The 16,469-nt window shown below is 40.5% G+C and overlaps 2 protein-coding genes across 2 annotated transcripts; both read left to right on the top strand.

The window, feature by feature from the left end:
• The first annotated feature begins 765 nt into the window (after positions 1-765).
• LOC126373758 (sperm flagellar protein 2-like) lies at positions 766-6,228 on the top strand. The gene is made up of 2 exons (XM_050020027.1): positions 766-4,076; positions 4,158-6,228. Exons 1-2 carry the CDS (start codon positions 766-768, stop codon positions 6,226-6,228), a joined length of 5,382 nt encoding a protein of 1,793 aa, XP_049875984.1.
• A 2,673-nt stretch (positions 6,229-8,901) lies between these two features.
• LOC126373732 (beta-1,4-N-acetylgalactosaminyltransferase bre-4-like) lies at positions 8,902-15,739 on the top strand. The gene is made up of 8 exons (XM_050019969.1): positions 8,902-9,085; positions 9,689-9,778; positions 11,827-11,959; positions 12,800-12,897; positions 13,119-13,308; positions 14,138-14,260; positions 14,672-14,767; positions 15,589-15,739. Exons 1-8 carry the CDS (start codon positions 8,902-8,904, stop codon positions 15,737-15,739), a joined length of 1,065 nt encoding a protein of 354 aa, XP_049875926.1.
• Positions 15,740-16,469: the final 730 nt, after the last annotated feature.

Below are 16,469 nucleotides of genomic sequence, written 5' to 3'. Positions count from 1 at the left end.
AGAAATGACAAGAAACTGCAACAGCATCACATCTTTTAAATCAATGAGGTTATACATTACAAGTTATTTAATAACTAGAGGAACACATTCAATACCAGACAGTCATTAATCTTATAATAAGCTTTTTTACTTCTCGTCCGAACAAGTGCCAAAAGCTAAATGCCACACTTTTTCACTCGGGTTATATTGTAGTGATGCATTTGCAAACCAAGATGTCTTTTGCCTTTGCGGCTCAACCCTGTAACCAGGGTTGATGAGGTCTGTCATTGATCTCACCTCAATTACCACGAGAGAAGTAGCCCAAGATGGTTTTAGGGAAGTTTCACGTAGGTACCTATATAATAATAATAATCATCATCATCATCAGCCGTATGACGCCCACTGCTGGGCATAGGCCTCCCCCAAGGATCTCCACGACGATCGGTCCTGCGCTGCCCGCATCCAGCGGCTTCCCGCGACCTTCACCAGATCGTCGAATAATAATATAATAATAGTTTAACAGGTTACTCTATTAACAACAACACAACACAACATAGACATAGACCAACACGGGCTTCCGGCGGCGGACCGGAGGTATTATAAGTATTAGGTAGGTATATCTCTCTACGGTAATTGTAGTAAGTCTCTTTTGATACAAAATGAATACTTAAATCTATTTACGTCAAACAACGTCATTTTGAAATATTCAACAGTTTTCAAATAATAAATATGCAAGATGAGAATTGGGTAAAATATTAGATAAACAATAACTTCTTATTGACAAACATGGCTGAAATCTTGAAAGAATGGTTAACGGAGCGACTGCAGCGCCCAATAAAATGGGAAGCCACAGAATTTGGGGATATGATGAAAAACGGAAACGTTGTAGCGAATGTACTCCTTAGTTACCATGTAATAAACGAGGAGAAGGTGTTTTTAATACGGCCTAGCAATGCACCAGTTGACGTCGCGAATAACTGGAAGTACCTGGCAGACTGGTTGCGTGATGTAGACGTTTACTTGACGGAAGTAGAGCTCAGCAACATCATGGATGGTAAGGGCTCTGCGCTGCTCCGGCTCTTTTATCAACTGTTCCTTCATTTAGACAAGAGAGACCGCACAAACTTTCTCAAACGAGAGCGAAAAATGGTTTCAAGTCTTGTAGAAAAGATAAATCATAGGTTTGATGTTAAAAAAGTTGACGAAGATGAAGAATCAGCTGTAGATGATCTGTCAAGACCCCTGCTTAATGAACAACATTATATCGACTGGCAAAGAAAAAAAGCCGCGCAAGTTAAAGATACATACGATTATGTTAGATACAAATACTCTAAAATGATGGAGAAAATTGAAGAGTCAAAAACACCTTGTTGGCAATACGTACCTCCTAAAGTAAAAAAACTCTCTAGCAAAGAGAAAACAGATATGGAAACATTTTCACAAAAATATCCTTGTAAATTTGAAAATTATACTTATGAGGAATTACTTGGTATGGAAGAGGAATCCGAGGAAAGAAGAAAATCTTTTGTTGATACAGAGTGGGCAAAACACTACTTAGAAGACTTGTATTGTAGATTGCGTAGAAAAGAAGATTCTGAAGAATTTCAAACACAGTTAAGAAACGTTATAAGCAACTCGCTATGGGACCTATCTGTTGGTGAAGAGGAAGCAATTGTGGATCTTGATCTTGCAAAGAAAAGTATGAAGTTGTCGCAGTTTGAGAAACAGATGTGCACTCAAATAATGGAAACTAAACAGCAGGCTCGCAATCTCGTTAAGAACAGAATTGATGCTGAAAGGGAATACGCAGATCAAAGAGACTTACAGTTTAATCAATATCTTGATAATCTTAAAGAGCAAATACATATGGAAGTGGTGGAGATAGACTTCGAGAAGCACAGACAAGAAATGCTTCACAAAAAATTATACGCTGAGAAAATGAAACGTAAAAGACAACATTACTATGAAATATGCTACGAAACTATGTTGTCTCTGGTAGATTATGCTACAAAATACGCATATTTCCGACGTTTGTTAGACGACGATATACCCGAACACTTTATTCATGAGTGGAAAACTTTATACTTTAGAAAACAACCTATATTTGATATACTTGACCCAATGGAAGATCTTTTGAAAGAACATGCTTTGGAGGAAGAACCGGCCCCAGAGGAGGAAGAGATAATAAGGCTCGAGTTAGATCGCCAGGACGCGCTGAATGACAGCGAGTTTATGGAATACCATAATTACTCTTATCCATGGACATTAGACTTGTTACTTCCCAACTACGATCACGAGTCAGAAGAAAGAAAATACGAATACCTAGGTACCCGAATTTTGGGACATTTGGTTTATACTTTGCTTGAAATCAAATATCCATATCCTCCTCCAAGGCCACCAGCGGATTTACCTGATTTTCCATCAAAAGGTCTCATTCGCAATTTACCTGACAAGGCAATTACTATACCTATGCAAACATTACTAAATCACTGCAGAATACACGTGGTCCGACTAGAGACTGCTATCAATTTTTGCCTTAGACAGTTTAAACATGAAATGATAGGTTGTACTGATATAGAAATTTCTTATGATAAGTTTGGCGCAGCTGCTCCAGACGAAGAAGGAAGGGAATTCATAAAAGTGCTTAAAGCAGATGATGAAATGTACAGTAAAACAAGTGATGGAAATATTTCAGCTATCTCAGGCCCTATACCACCAAACTGTAAACAGACACAAACGCCTAAGACTCTTCCTGAAGAAGATATAACCTTATCTACTCCTGCAGAACTGGGAAAATATGCCTACGAAGCTCTTAGTTTTGGGGATTCTTTAACAGATCACTTAGTCTGCGCAATGTTAGTGGAATATATTAAGGACCAGGAAGACATAAATGGCTTTGTTATCATAAATTATCCAAACTCTTACCGTGAAGCTCAGATATTGGAAGAAACATTTTCTGGGCGTGAACCCCCAACTGAGGGCGATTTAGATGATAGAGATGATATTTATTTAGAAGAAAGTATAGTGAAACATCGGAAAAAAGAGAAAGATCCGTTCAAAGAAATAAGAGTATCAAGGATTGTAAATAATCCTCACAAAAGAAAGATTGAGGAACCTTTCCAAAGCTATTTCACGTGTTACTTAAAGCTAAAGGAAACTGAAGACATACTCCAAGAATATATAATATGGGACTTAACTTCAGAAAATTCTGAATTGATTGACAGATTTTATGCTGCTTTGGGTATGAACTATAGTATGTATTACGAAGTAATAGAGAAAGATTTACTTGCTCAAATATGTAAGTATATAATAGGTGATTATTCGTTACCGTTAAAATCAAATGAAAGGCTATTTGGTGGAAACGTGTTAAGCCTCTTAGATTTCCCTTTATCCGATGATAGACGAACAAAATCCAAAACAATAAAGCCCGAAGCGTCTACTATAAAGTCAAAAGATAAATTACGACGGTCATCGAAAGGTAGTAGATCTAATACAAATCCAGAGTTTGAAGTGGTGAAAGCACCTGACTCGACAGATGAAGTACGCGATGACACTATCGCCATTTTAGAAGAAGTAGCTGAAGAAGAAGTAGAGATGAAATCAGTTACAACTACAGAAGAAATTAAAATATTGGCTGGGGAAGAAGAATGGGACTATGGAGTGTTGCCTATTAGCGAAATTATCGGTATAGCTCTTGCTACTTGTTGGGAGCAGATAGAGAAAACTTACATACACGACTTAGAACAATTATTTTTTGCTAAACGTCTTCAAATGAATTGTGTAATACCCTACACTAGATTTCTTAAAGACAAAATGGAACAAATTATAAGACTGCCATCTCATAAGCAAGATTTAGTTAGCCGGTTCCAAAAAGAGTACAACAACTTTGAAGACGATTGGCGCGATGTACATTTGACGAAGAATGAATGGCATTGTCGTATCATAGAGTTAAAAAACAAACTTTACAACATTTGCGATGAAAGGAAAATCTTTTCGGAGCAGCAAAGGCAGTCACTCATTATGGAAAACTGGACTGCCGAAGAGCTGATTACTATGGCTAATACGTACATATCATGCATGCAAACTGAGCTGAACAGGTAAATATTAATCTCTTTAATAACATAATCGCTAGAAATACATTTTTATCATAACTACAAAGGCTTTTTTACGTCTTCCAGATCAGTGCTCACATTTCAAGCATTGCATGATTTCTATTTTGCAATGATTAAGAAAATGCCGCCACACGACAGGCTAACATCAAAGGATCTAATTAAAGTATGTAAAGAATTGGAAGAAAGTGGTGGTGGTGGTGGGAAGAAACCTGTGGAAGATAAGATTTACCGACAGTTGAAAGCTGCGTTCCAAGACATGCAATTGAAAAATATTCAAATTGATTACAGTAATAATCCCTTGAATATGATAATTGAAAATAACGTGAAATTTGCACAAAAAGTAATTAAAGATATCAACGATCATTACCGTTCAGTCATAAGTAAAGAATATAGTGAATTGGCCAAAATGGTACCGGCAGTAAAAAAGAAAGATGAAAATGCTTCACAGGAATCCATCAATCTCGAGGAATTATTTAAATCAAATGGACTAAAATGTATTGATGAATGGATAATGGGTATTAATGGTGAGATGTATCGAGCAAACCTGCGACTGCAGGCGTTGCAGCACAAATGCTACCAAGACATGAGATTGTTCAACAATATGATATATAATGCTTTTACTGATATACAAAACAGTATTAACGCGTATTACATGAACGAAATCAAATCGGTTGATCGATTGTGCAAATATTTGCAACTGGCTGTTGAGAACGGCAAAAAGATTCCTGAACTCCTTGTGCTCGACCAAGATACCTTCATAATCGATCCTAACTTGTTGCTATTTACGAAGCCGCAACCTGCGCCGGAGACGGGCGACCTCACCGAGATGGTCGACTCGATAGAGTTCAAGATCGGGCAGTTGGCGCGGCTGCGCACGCAGTTCAAGATCGTCGCTCCAAATGGCATCGCGCTGCAGCAAGCGTTCGTCTACCTCATACAGGATTTCATATTCTTCGGCAAGGAGTCCTGTGAGGGTTCTCTATTCCCAGAGTTATGGAAACGAATCGATCCGGAACAAGTTACCAAACTAGTCTACTTATTGTTTGGTGAAACGGCTTACGTTGATTGGAGAGATTTTCTTGTATATTGTCTGAATGTAAGATACCCAACAATAGAGGAATTATTAGAGACAAGAAAGAAATTTAGATGCAGTGACCCCAACTCCACTGAACTTGTCGATAGGGATGTATTCATAAATGAAGAATTGTGGTTCGAAGTAGATTTTGACACCGAAGATCGTTATTCATTGTTACGAAAGAATTTGATTAAGCATTTCTTATTCGAATTGTTTGAATGTGCCGAGAATAAAATGAACTATTCAGCGTTTCTTTTGGCTTTCTGCAAAAGCGTTGATCCCATTGAAGGATTCGCGGCAGCTCTGTCTATGGCGGTCGGAAAGAAGACGTGTTACGTATATGAAGAGTGTGAGGAAGTCGTGTGCAAGTTGATTGAACAGAAACAGTATAGAGATGCATGTTTAGCTTGTGCGCACAAATGTACTAATGAATTTCTAGATCAGTTGATAGCGAACGTCATCGACTTCTGCGCAGGAACGTCTATTACAGAGATACAGTTTACCGAGGTTGAAGAGAAGAAAGGTGGCAAAGGGAAGAAGGCTGGCAAAGGAAAAGAAGGTAAAGATGGAAAAGAAGGAAAAGGAGGGAAAGTGGAGAGCTCGCAGAGCGCTCGCACGCCAAAAGCGAAAGAAAAGAGTGTACAGGACAGCAGGACGCAGGCGCAATCGGATACAAATATGAAGATCAGTACGTATATCTGCGGGCCGTGCGCCGAAGAGGCGATGCCGGAAGAGAAGCCGGTGGAATTAGACAAGGTTGTTGAAGAAGAGAGCGCCTTGTTCATCGACCCGGACCTCGCGTACACGGTTACTCAGGAAACCATCTGGAACGTTCTGCGCATCTGCTTACCGTGGCACTTTGTGCTCTTCCCTGAAGAGAAAAAGACTCCTTATGTCGGCCAGGTAGAAGAGGTGATGAAGAAGCTAGCCGTGAACACAGACAGTGGAGACATCTACGTGTCAATGTTCGTCGCAGACCCCGTCATATGCAAACTCCTGAACAGAGTCAACAAGTTCACAGCTCTAAACCTAGTCCACGAAGTACGAAAGGTTTGTATGTAAATTCCAATTTAATTATTATCAAATATAGAATTATTTTTACTTCTTAATTTTAATATTGTTCTTGTCTACTTTGTGTTATCATGGATTTGAAATTAAATAAATATTTTGTTTTTAAATATCTATTATTTATTTGGTACATTTTCAGGTGTTTTCAGTGTGTTAAACTAATTGCATACGAGTACAGTATGTACAAAGGCATGTATTATTTTTTGTAATCCGTAAAAATCCGTGGTAGCCGTGTTGGGAGAACGCGTGACTCGCGTCGTAGTGTCGCCAGTTCGAATCCCGACTCAGGCTTTAAAAAGTGAGAAGGGAAAAGATAGCCACGGAAATAGAAAAAATGGAACAATTACGATAGGTTTGCTAGTTTTGGATAAGCATATAAGAAAATTTAACTTTCTTATTTGTGGCCGGGTCTCTCAGGGCCGGAAGAAGAAGAGATTCAAGATTTGGGAGGCTCCATGTTTATATCATATGCTTATCCAAATTTCGCAAACCTATCCTACTTGTTCCATTTTGAGTTTGAATTCATGTTTGGATCATAGATAAATTGATATCACGTGTTTTCCTGGGTTTGTTCCCGGCTCGTCCTCCATGACATGGGAGTTAAACATAGGTGGCGGGGAGTGGGTGTATACATATTATATTATACCTACACCTCTGCAAAGGGGTAAGTAAGTACTTAAGTAAGTAAAATGTTTATTTTTCATGAGAAATACAGAAAATATGGGTACAATAAAAACCCCACAAAACCAATTCCTCGGTTTGTCTGTGGGAGTGGAGTTCGCTTCATGTTATTATGTTTAAGATACTTAAAGTTAACTTACAGCTAAGAGATCTTTTGCATGAGATGTTTAAATAAAGATTTTCTAAATTTATTTATATTGCGCTCCTGACGTATGTCGACCATATTGCATATTGTACAGATACGGTATGCGTTTACGAAGTGTTCTGTCACCGAAGTAGTTGTTTACTCGTGGTAACCCTTTGCATTCGTGTTTATAGACCTTAAGAAAATTGAACTCTTCAGTTCTCTGGCATGAAGGCATGGAAGTGTCCAACTTGCTCGTTAGCACGTGCCTTTTGTTTGCCAAGCGGCTGTGAGGGTGTGAGTATGAATAAAACTGTTATATGAGATATGTGTACGAATTCCGAAGCTGTTTGGACACAACATCCGTTGAAATCGTTTGCTAACTTCTAGAATACCTACTTGCCGTGTGTTGGTGTAATGAAGTGCGTCTTTGAAAATCTGTTGCTTATTCATCTTAGTGATTACTAGTTTGTAGATCAATGTAAAATGTTCTATACAAGACCGATGCGGTTGCTTCTACGGAAGCTATGTTTACGTAAGTTGGTGGCTTTGTTTTACGTAACAATATGCAAAAGCGTCAGGTCATTGACTGACAGACACACTCATCACGAAATCTTAGAAACTACAAGGGTTCGGTGTATCCCACTACTTCCATTTTAACACAACTGCGTTTTTTTTGAGAATCTGTTTCTACTTTAAGGGTGGCTTGCGTAAGGGTCTTTAAACATGTTTAGTGGGCCACTAAACATGTCACCCTAAGTGTGTATTTACTACCACAACCACACCGCGACCGCGGCCACAATGCAGCGACGGCACGTCGGTGGGCGCTATGCGCACGCGTCATAAGTAACAGCTGATGCAGCGTTTTTTGCCGCTGCCGCCCGAATTGAAAATAGTCACAATGGAAATAGTGGGAGAATGTGTCCCAGTATTTCCACATTGACAATTCGTAATGGAAATATGGGATACACCCTAAGGGTTAGGAGTCTCAAAATTCGCATGGGGGTTCCTTTTAAGACCTGGTGCTCACTAATTCGGGATTTTTCGAAAAACGGTGGCAAAGTGTGTATGACCACCTTACAAATAAAAACTAAACCAGGGATAAACGTGGGTTTCAGTATTTGATAGCCAAGCAAAATTAAATCCTATCATCATATCAATTCGACTGATCTTTGCTTGGCTCTCAAATACTTAAACCCACGTTCATCCCTGGTTTATTTTTTATATGTAAGGTGGTAGTTTTTATAGTAGGGTTTCGCACGAACGAAGTCGCGGGTAACAGCTTCTGGCGACGAAGGATTAGGAGAGCCAACCACAAATAGGAAAGACCGAAAGAAGAAGAGATTCCAGATTTGGGAGGCTAATCCATGTTTATCTTATATGCTTATCCAAATTTCGCAAACCTATCCCGATCTCTGATAATCACTCCCCATACGTTTTGTCATATTCAGCTTAGGACTTCGTGCCAAAAGTGGCTGCGAGTTGTCTTCTAAATACTTGTGGCTATGTCTGTCCCACTGGGATCGCGATTTTAAGAGCCATTCCTCGTTGGAGTATGGTGGAGCAATATCATGGGTCGATAGCGATAAGCGCTGAATGAGGGAAATCGTCGACCACGGGGTCGGTATCGGGGTTCTGAAGTGTTTGGTGTCGCGAGCTGATTGGCCGCCTCTATGGGTAGAGTAATCGGGTCGTCGAGATGGTATATTACGTCCTCAGGGCGAAGTTTTCCCGTGGTAGGTCGCTTATGGTAACACAACAAAAACAAAACTTTAGGAGCAAGCACAGACCGAGAGCAAGGTCGTCCGCTGCAAGACCTGGTCCGTTCAGAACGATGGGCTTATAAGAAATCCTGGCTCCTGATGGCTTCCATCCCCCTCGCCTGCTACCTCTGCGTGCAGATGCCCAAAGACACCAGCGTACCCTCAAAGCCCTACAGTAGCCTTATATCTCAAGAGCCGGCGGTAGAAGACGACACGGCAAAGAAGTTGTTGTACAACGGGCTGAAGTACTCCTTCAGAGATGTCTACAATATGAAACAGGCTGGTAAGCACTTCTTTATCTCTCGTCTGGGTTGTGAGGTCAATGCCTGACCTCAAGCCTGATGTCAGGGTTACAATTGAGCAGTGGGATCTTAGGCTGAATTATATTAGGTGAAGTGCTTTTTTGACTCCAAATATCAGACCATTAATAACCAGTCAACCAGTCAGCGTTGATGAGGCTGATATTCCACCTCACAACCCACACGATAAGTAGAAGAATAACCAGCATCTCCCTAGAATTAGCCCGCTTTTCACAGGGTCCTAATCTAACCTAACCTGAAGATTTGACAGGTCCGGTTTTTTCAGAAACGACTGCTTGTCTGACCTTCCCACCTGCGAAGGTAAACCAGCTCAATACAAGTTAGGTCACATACATCCGAAAATGCATTTCTCGGGAATGTGGGTTTCATCACGATGTTTTAGTTCACCGGTGAGCACGTGGTAGTCATTTATGATCCAAACATGAATGTTTAGGCCTGTTTAGGCCTGTGCTGGATTCGAACCTGCGACCTCAAAGTGAGAGGCAAGCGTTCTGCCAACTGGGCTACCACGCCTACAGACCACTCATTGGTCCAGTATCTATCTTATATTTGAATTAATATTTCAGTGTCCCGTCTTAGGAAGAAGAGGATTGACAGTAGAAATGCGCATACGCCTGTCAAGACAACTACGGATTCAGACAACGTGTTTGTTAAGGGTAGGTATGTTGCCTTGTTATCACAATTATTTTATTAAACTTTATTTTTAATTATTTCAAAACAAGCTGTCATTAAAGGTGAACACTAATTTTGTATGTAAGGAAAAAAAAGTTACGCTAATTCTAAAACCATTTCGAGTTTTCGTCTTAATCAGCTTTATTTAGCTTAATTTTTAGCTCTCAAAACAGGCGGATAGTGTTTATTTTAGCAATGATCGTGTATTTATTTGACCTTCACTTTTAAAGGTAGTCTGTTACCCAAATAAATTGTCGTTGCCAAATGCCGTTTATAATAAATAAAATTTAATATAATCTGTGGTTGTTACTACCCACTGATTTTTGATCATCGCAATCAATGAACTAAGTACCCACACTTCATCGAGCTTTCTATTGGACCTACGTGATATAGGTGGTGAGCAGTATCGCCGTCTATAATGGTCGAGCAAATTGTGTTAGTGAAAATTAATAATACATCATTGGCAAGTCCAGTACCCATAGAACAACACGGACCTCGTGTTCCTCTTTGCCAGTACCGGATTGCGAACCGACGACGCTCCCCGAATGAGAGGCAAGTCGGTGTACCACAGAACCACACAGATTTATCTTTAGCCCAGATACCCATTTAGCCTTTTCTTTAATCTGTTCCATGTAAGCTCTTCGCTACGCTTCTTCGTTCTGCGCTTTGTAAGGTTAACAAGACAAGAGCGTGGCTCTTAAATTGATGATGATGATGACCCAATGAACAGCGGTTTTAGCACCGTAAGCACGCGACTCTTTCTCGCCGCAACAGAGATCATCTGTCTCTTTCTGTGCAGTACTGTGAGAGAGTGACGGGTGACGTATGTGGAGGCGAGAAAGCCCGTTGGTTTAAATAACGTTAAAAGTATTTAATATTTTCAGGAAAAACAGTTAAAAAACATTTAAGTACTACAACATCTATTGTCCATTTGCCGGAGTGTGTGTTGAATCAGAAAGTAAGTGGTGAGTATTGTCCAACTTTTTAGTCCTCGCCAAGAAAGAAGTCGACGGATTTTAATGGAAGTAATTAAGTAATTAACAATTCCTAATAATTCTATACAGAATTCCCTTATTCTTACTTGCTTATCGCTATCGATCCACTAGAGTCGATTAATTCTTTCAAATATTCTTCCTCTCAGACGGGCAATCGCTTCTGTAAAGGTTTGGACCTGTCAAATCTTCAGGTGGACCCTGCGAAAAACGGGATAATGCTAGGGGGATGATGATTCTTCCTTAGACGACGCCCTGAGCCGAGGTTCACGCCCAACTGGGCACCCTCAGGCCTGTTGTCTTAAATTTTGTACCGGGTGAGACCCTTCAGCGCTCCCCATTTGTCCAGCCACGTAGTTAATGCCACCTGCGGCAAATCTACAATAAGTCACGTCTAAAAAAATCTATACAGAATCTGCGTCAATAGCGCCGGGCCGCGGGACTTTTGTGACACGGACCACGGACCAGTTGGGCGAGACCCTCGGCTCAGGGCGTCGTCTGAGAGGAAAAATATTTGCAAGAATTAATCGAAACTTGTGAAGACACATGGGAGTACCTAGCCTTTGCTTTTTTAAATGTTTACTAAATCGTAAACCGCATCCGTCTTAGGATATAGTCGGTTAAAGTAGCAATACTTAAAACCTAGTTTATCTAGGCTATATTTTCTAATAACACTACTTAAGCTTAAGCAGCGGTAAACGCGATCGGTCTTCGATTGCCGAAGTTAAGCAACTTTCGCAAAGGCCGGTCATAGGATGGGTGACCACAAAAAAAAGTTTTCATCTCGAGCACCTCCGTGCTTCGGAAGGCACGCTAAGCCGTTGGTCTCGGCTGCATTAGCAGTCGTTAATAACCATCAATCTGCACTGGGCCCGCGTGATGGTTTAAGGCCCGATCTCCCTATCCATCCATAGGGAAGGCCCGTGCCTCAGCAGTGGGGACGTTAATGGGCTGATAATGATGATGATGACTACTTAAGCTTAAATAGGTACGTATACAGTTTTGGATTTGACGTCCGATAAAAAGCGTTTTGATTTTAGAAATGATGACGTTGAACACTACCAGAATCCAAGTGTCCCTGGATGAGGTCTTCCCGATGGTGCAGTCTGGGGGTTACTACAAGCCTCCTGATTGTCACTCCAAGCATAAAGTTGCTATACTGGTGCCTTACAGGTCAGTGACCAGCAATGGTGCCTATTGGGGCAGACACAAACTTTCATCATCACCAATTTAAGAGCCACGCTTTTGTCGGGGTAGAATTCTCCATTCTTGTCTATCAAAGACCAATTCCTCCACCTCCTTATAAGACACGACGTTCGCCTTCTCTTTAATCTGTTCCATGTAAGCTCTTCTTGGTCTTCCCCTTCCTCTCTCTCCTTGTAAATTCCCTTCTATGACGTTTTTAAAAAATTCGCCGTGTCTTATTAAGTGTCCAATCATCTTGCGTCTTCTGTCCTCAATAACTTTCAATGTTTGCATCTTTTCTCTTACTCTTACTAGCACTTCCTCATTAGTAACTCTTTTAGTCCAACTTATTCTTTCCATCCTCCTCCAACACCTCATTTCGAAGGCCTCGAATCTCTCTCTGTCTTTCATCACATCCATAGAGGGTTATACTCCATACTTGCCAAAGTTTTGATGCATCGTTTTCTGATTGCTTTGGCACACAAACTTTACCTAATTTTAATTTGTCAGCTCTTGAATTACTGCCGTCCTTCACTAACAATACGTGCATAAAAGAGATACAACTTTGTAGTCCTGCCAAATTAAGTTATAAAAATAAAAGTTCGTGGTAAACAAACTCATGCGTGGTAGGCATACGACCAGGGCTATCACCTAAAGACACTGTTGGGAAGAATTTCAGAGATTTTTTTTTCCGTACTTAGTCTTAGTTTTAAAACTTATATTTTTTATATCGCGTGCCTACCCGGTTGATATTATGAATAAATACTTAGTTAGATAAAGTACTAACAAACTTACGTATTTAAACTTTTTAATTTGTTTTTCGTATAGAAATCGGACGAGGAACCTCACGGTTTTCCTGTTCAACATACATCCGTTTCTGATGAATCAAAAGTTGGAATATAGGATATTTGTCATCGAGCAAGTTGGTGAGTTGAAATTCTGTATTTTTTAACTTGCTGTAAAGTTTTGAGTATATAAGCATGACTTCGCCAACAAACTATGTCTGCAAGTTTGGTGATGTGTTTAAAATTGTAAACTGTACTTATTTTGTCATTAAAAAAAGACTAATTTGATGACCACTTCAATTTGATAGTCTAGTAATTTGAAAATTGATAATGTTCATTACTCACCACACCACCATCACCAGGTTTTGGCAAGTTCAACAAGGGCCGTCTCTTCAACGCTGGCTTCAAGGAGATGAAGAAGTATGGCGAGTGGAAGTGTGTGGTCTTCCACGATGTGGACCTGCTGCCACTGAGCGGGCGCATCTTGTACACCTGCCCGTCCTTCCCGCGACACATGAGCAGCGCCGTCATCGATAGGACAGCTCATACAAAGTTTGTACCTTAATTTCTGGACATTGCTCAAAATTTATGGACATAAAACCCAAAGTCGACTGTTGTGGATCACGACGCCACCTATGTTAATCAAATAAAGCAGTAAAAGTAGCACTGATTGAATCCATGGGGCTTAGAAGGTAAAATAGGTACTCGAAAACTATGGACTACATACAGAAATCATCGTCGATCACGGCAGTACTACAGCTTATTGTCGAATTAAGAATGAGTTGAAACCCCATGATTTAAGTACACATTATAACTCATTAATTGACACTACTTTCAGGCGTTTCTGTTTTTTTTATCATTGTCTTTAACGTATTAGTGGAAGAATAAGTTATATTCTGCATCCTTATGGAGGCAACACATTCACTTCCGTCAATTTTAACACAATCGAAACGAAAGCAGAAGAACCGGACCTGTCAAATCTGTATCGGGGTTCTGAAGTGTTTGATTGACCGCCTCTATGCCTAGGCATACTCTAGAGTAATCGGGTCCTCGGGATCGTATATTACGTCCTTCGGACGCCGATACTTATCAACCTTTTCTTTTTGACGTGACTTATTGTAGATTTGCCGCAGATGGCATTAACTACTTGGCCGGACAAATGGGGAGCGCTGAATTCTCTCACCCGGACTTATCAGTACCGTCCCTGAGCGGGATGTATTCGGAAGGGTCTATCGCACACACAAACACAGAACAACAAGGAAAAACTAAAAGTGGGCAAAGACATTCACCTGGGTTCAGCGTCTACTCCGAGATTTCTATATGGGCATTTAAGCCCTTAACGTGGTTGAAGGGTTATCTGTAAAACATTCTCCTTTTCCAGTGCCAGTTCTCCAATTCTATTCGGTGGAGTGACAGCAATGACCTTGGAGCATTATGAAAAGGCCAATGGACACTCAAATATGTATTGGGGCTGGGGTGGAGAAGACTACGACATGTTCTGGAGGTACAATTCTCTTATTTACTGTGAAGGTATTACGGAGGAAGCTACGAAAACTTTTCTAAATGAAAACGAATAAAGAAGAATCCGGAGGAGCTCGGTGGCGCAGCGGTTAACGCGCTCGGTCTGCGATTGTTGAAGTGAAGCAACTTTCGCAAAGGCCGGTCATAGGATGGGTGACCACAAAACAAAAGTTTTCCTCCGTGCTTCGGAAGGCACGTTAAGCTGTTGGTCCCGGCTGCATTAGCAGTCGTTAATAACCATCAATCCGCACTGGGCCCGCGTGATGGTTTAAGGCCCGATCTCCCTATTCATCCATAGGGAAGGACCGTGCCCCAGCAGTGGGGACGTTAATGGGCTGATGATGATGATGATGAAAGAAGAATCCGATCCAAATAGACATGTGTCTTCTTGCAGGTTACGGGCAGCTGGTATTCCCGTGGTGAGGTACAACAAGACTGTAGCTAGGTACCTGGCGCTACCACACGGTCGAGAACGCGTGAATCCGTTGAGGTGAGTCCCGTGTTGACCATGGTATAAGAAAACCAGTTATGCTCAAAAATGACAGCTAACATCATAGCCCAGCTGACGTCATACCAATCCTGCATTGCCATTTCGTAAAAAATAAATTACCCACGACCAAAGTTTTTATATTTAAGTAAGTACTTTGCAAGGAAATTTTGAACTTCTAGTAAAAGATTTACATACAGTTTTAAAGATTTTTATATATGTGACAAGTTCTAGTGAGTAATTAGATAAATTAGTCAGTAATTCACTTAATTTTCAATAATAAAATTTACGTCCTTGGAATGTTGGAGATACCAATTTAATGGTAACACTTACGTCATCGATTGTCATAAGATTGAGAATACTTACTTACTTGGTTTTCTTATACCATGGTGTTGACGAAAATTCAACACTTTATTCAAATTTTTTTATGTGGTAGCGTACCTAGATACTTGATAATTTGTAATACTCTAGCCATAGAGGCGGCCCATCAGATTGCAGTAGTAGTATTAACTTTAGTTCTATGATTCTAACTCCGCCAGTGGAGTCGATGTTTGCTCGATCACCGCTTATTATTCCCGATGGGGACATTGTCGAAATCACTTTGTGAATCTGTCCTTCGTTTGGTTAGAACATTGCAGTGCGCAAATCACCCGACTTTCTGAAAAAGGAAGTTGGTTTCGTGGCCTGGCAGACTGGCCCAAACTCCTCCGCCATCCAGTATTTGAGCAGCGTAGTGGAGTATGCCATACCCCCTCCAGTTGACTCAGGGGAAGCCCAGCAGTGGCATGTATACAGGCTATTGTTATCTGGTGCTTATATTTCAGATACCGCCTCCTCCGCACTGCTATAGACAGATGGCAGGAGGAGGGCCTCGCAGACTTGGAGTACAGAGTGGAGACGTGCTTCAACCGCCACCTTTTCACCCACATCCGGGTCAACATCAACCTTAGCGGCGATGACGCCATCAACCTTTGAGACATTCTGTTTTTAAAATAATTTAGAATGTTGTCAGTGTGAACCCCAGCGGCGGTGACGTCATCAACCTTTGAAAGCTTCTGGGCGGTTAAAAAGACCACTTTATAAGCAATTCATCTAAAAAAGCAATATTGCAATTTGACATTTGCACATATATTAAGTGCGCAATGTCAGTGTCAAACATTAAAAATGGTAATTGTGTTTTTTTAGATGAATTGCTTTTAAAAGTGTCCTTTTTAACGCTTCTGTTTTTAAAACATATTATCATTTATAATATTATAATAAGCGTAGCTTTTATTGTAAGTGTAATAAATAGTAGTAGTAATAAAGGAGTAATAAATTAATTAATTAATCTTACCTAGTTTCATTCTGTTACTTGTTTTTAACTCATTTTCTGTCTGTTTCCTTTGTATGTTTTTGTCTGTTCTGCGGGCTTAACCCCATAAACGTGCGACTCTTTCTTGCCTCGACATATGTCACCCGTCACTCTCTCACAGCACTGCACAGAAAGAGAGAGATGATCTCTGTCGCGGCGAGAAAGAGGCGCGTTACGGTGCTAATTTGCTAAGCCCGCTGTTGTGTACAAATAAAATAAATAAATTGTTGTTGACGTGTCTTTATGGATTTGCCGCAAATGGCATCGACTACTTACTTACTCGGAGGTTTAACAACGATAAGGAAACAAGAATTAAAGCGGGTAGTCCTAGATGGTAACAGAAACAGGAAAATT

This window comes from Pectinophora gossypiella, chromosome 16, assembly GCF_024362695.1.
Source record: "Pectinophora gossypiella chromosome 16, ilPecGoss1.1, whole genome shotgun sequence".
In the NCBI taxonomy this organism is placed as follows: Eukaryota; Metazoa; Arthropoda; class Insecta; order Lepidoptera; family Gelechiidae; genus Pectinophora; species Pectinophora gossypiella.
This window is presented reverse-complemented; position numbering and strand designations above follow the sequence as displayed.

Excerpts from the sequence above, each read along its gene's own strand:
- LOC126373758 (XM_050020027.1), top strand. The coding sequence starts at position 766 with ATGGCTGAAATCTTGAAAGAATGGTTAACGGAGCGACTGCAGCGCCCA. Across the intron at positions 4,077-4,157 it reads ATGCAAACTGAGCTGAACAG|ATCAGTGCTCACATTTCAAG; the intron begins GTAAATATTAAT and ends TACGTCTTCCAG.
- LOC126373732 (XM_050019969.1), top strand. The coding sequence starts at position 8,902 with ATGGCTTCCATCCCCCTCGCCTGCTACCTCTGCGTGCAGATGCCCAAA. Across the intron at positions 12,898-13,118 it reads ATTTGTCATCGAGCAAGTTG|GTTTTGGCAAGTTCAACAAG; the intron begins GTGAGTTGAAAT and ends CACCATCACCAG. Across the intron at positions 14,768-15,588 it reads GAACGCGTGAATCCGTTGAG|ATACCGCCTCCTCCGCACTG; the intron begins GTGAGTCCCGTG and ends CTTATATTTCAG.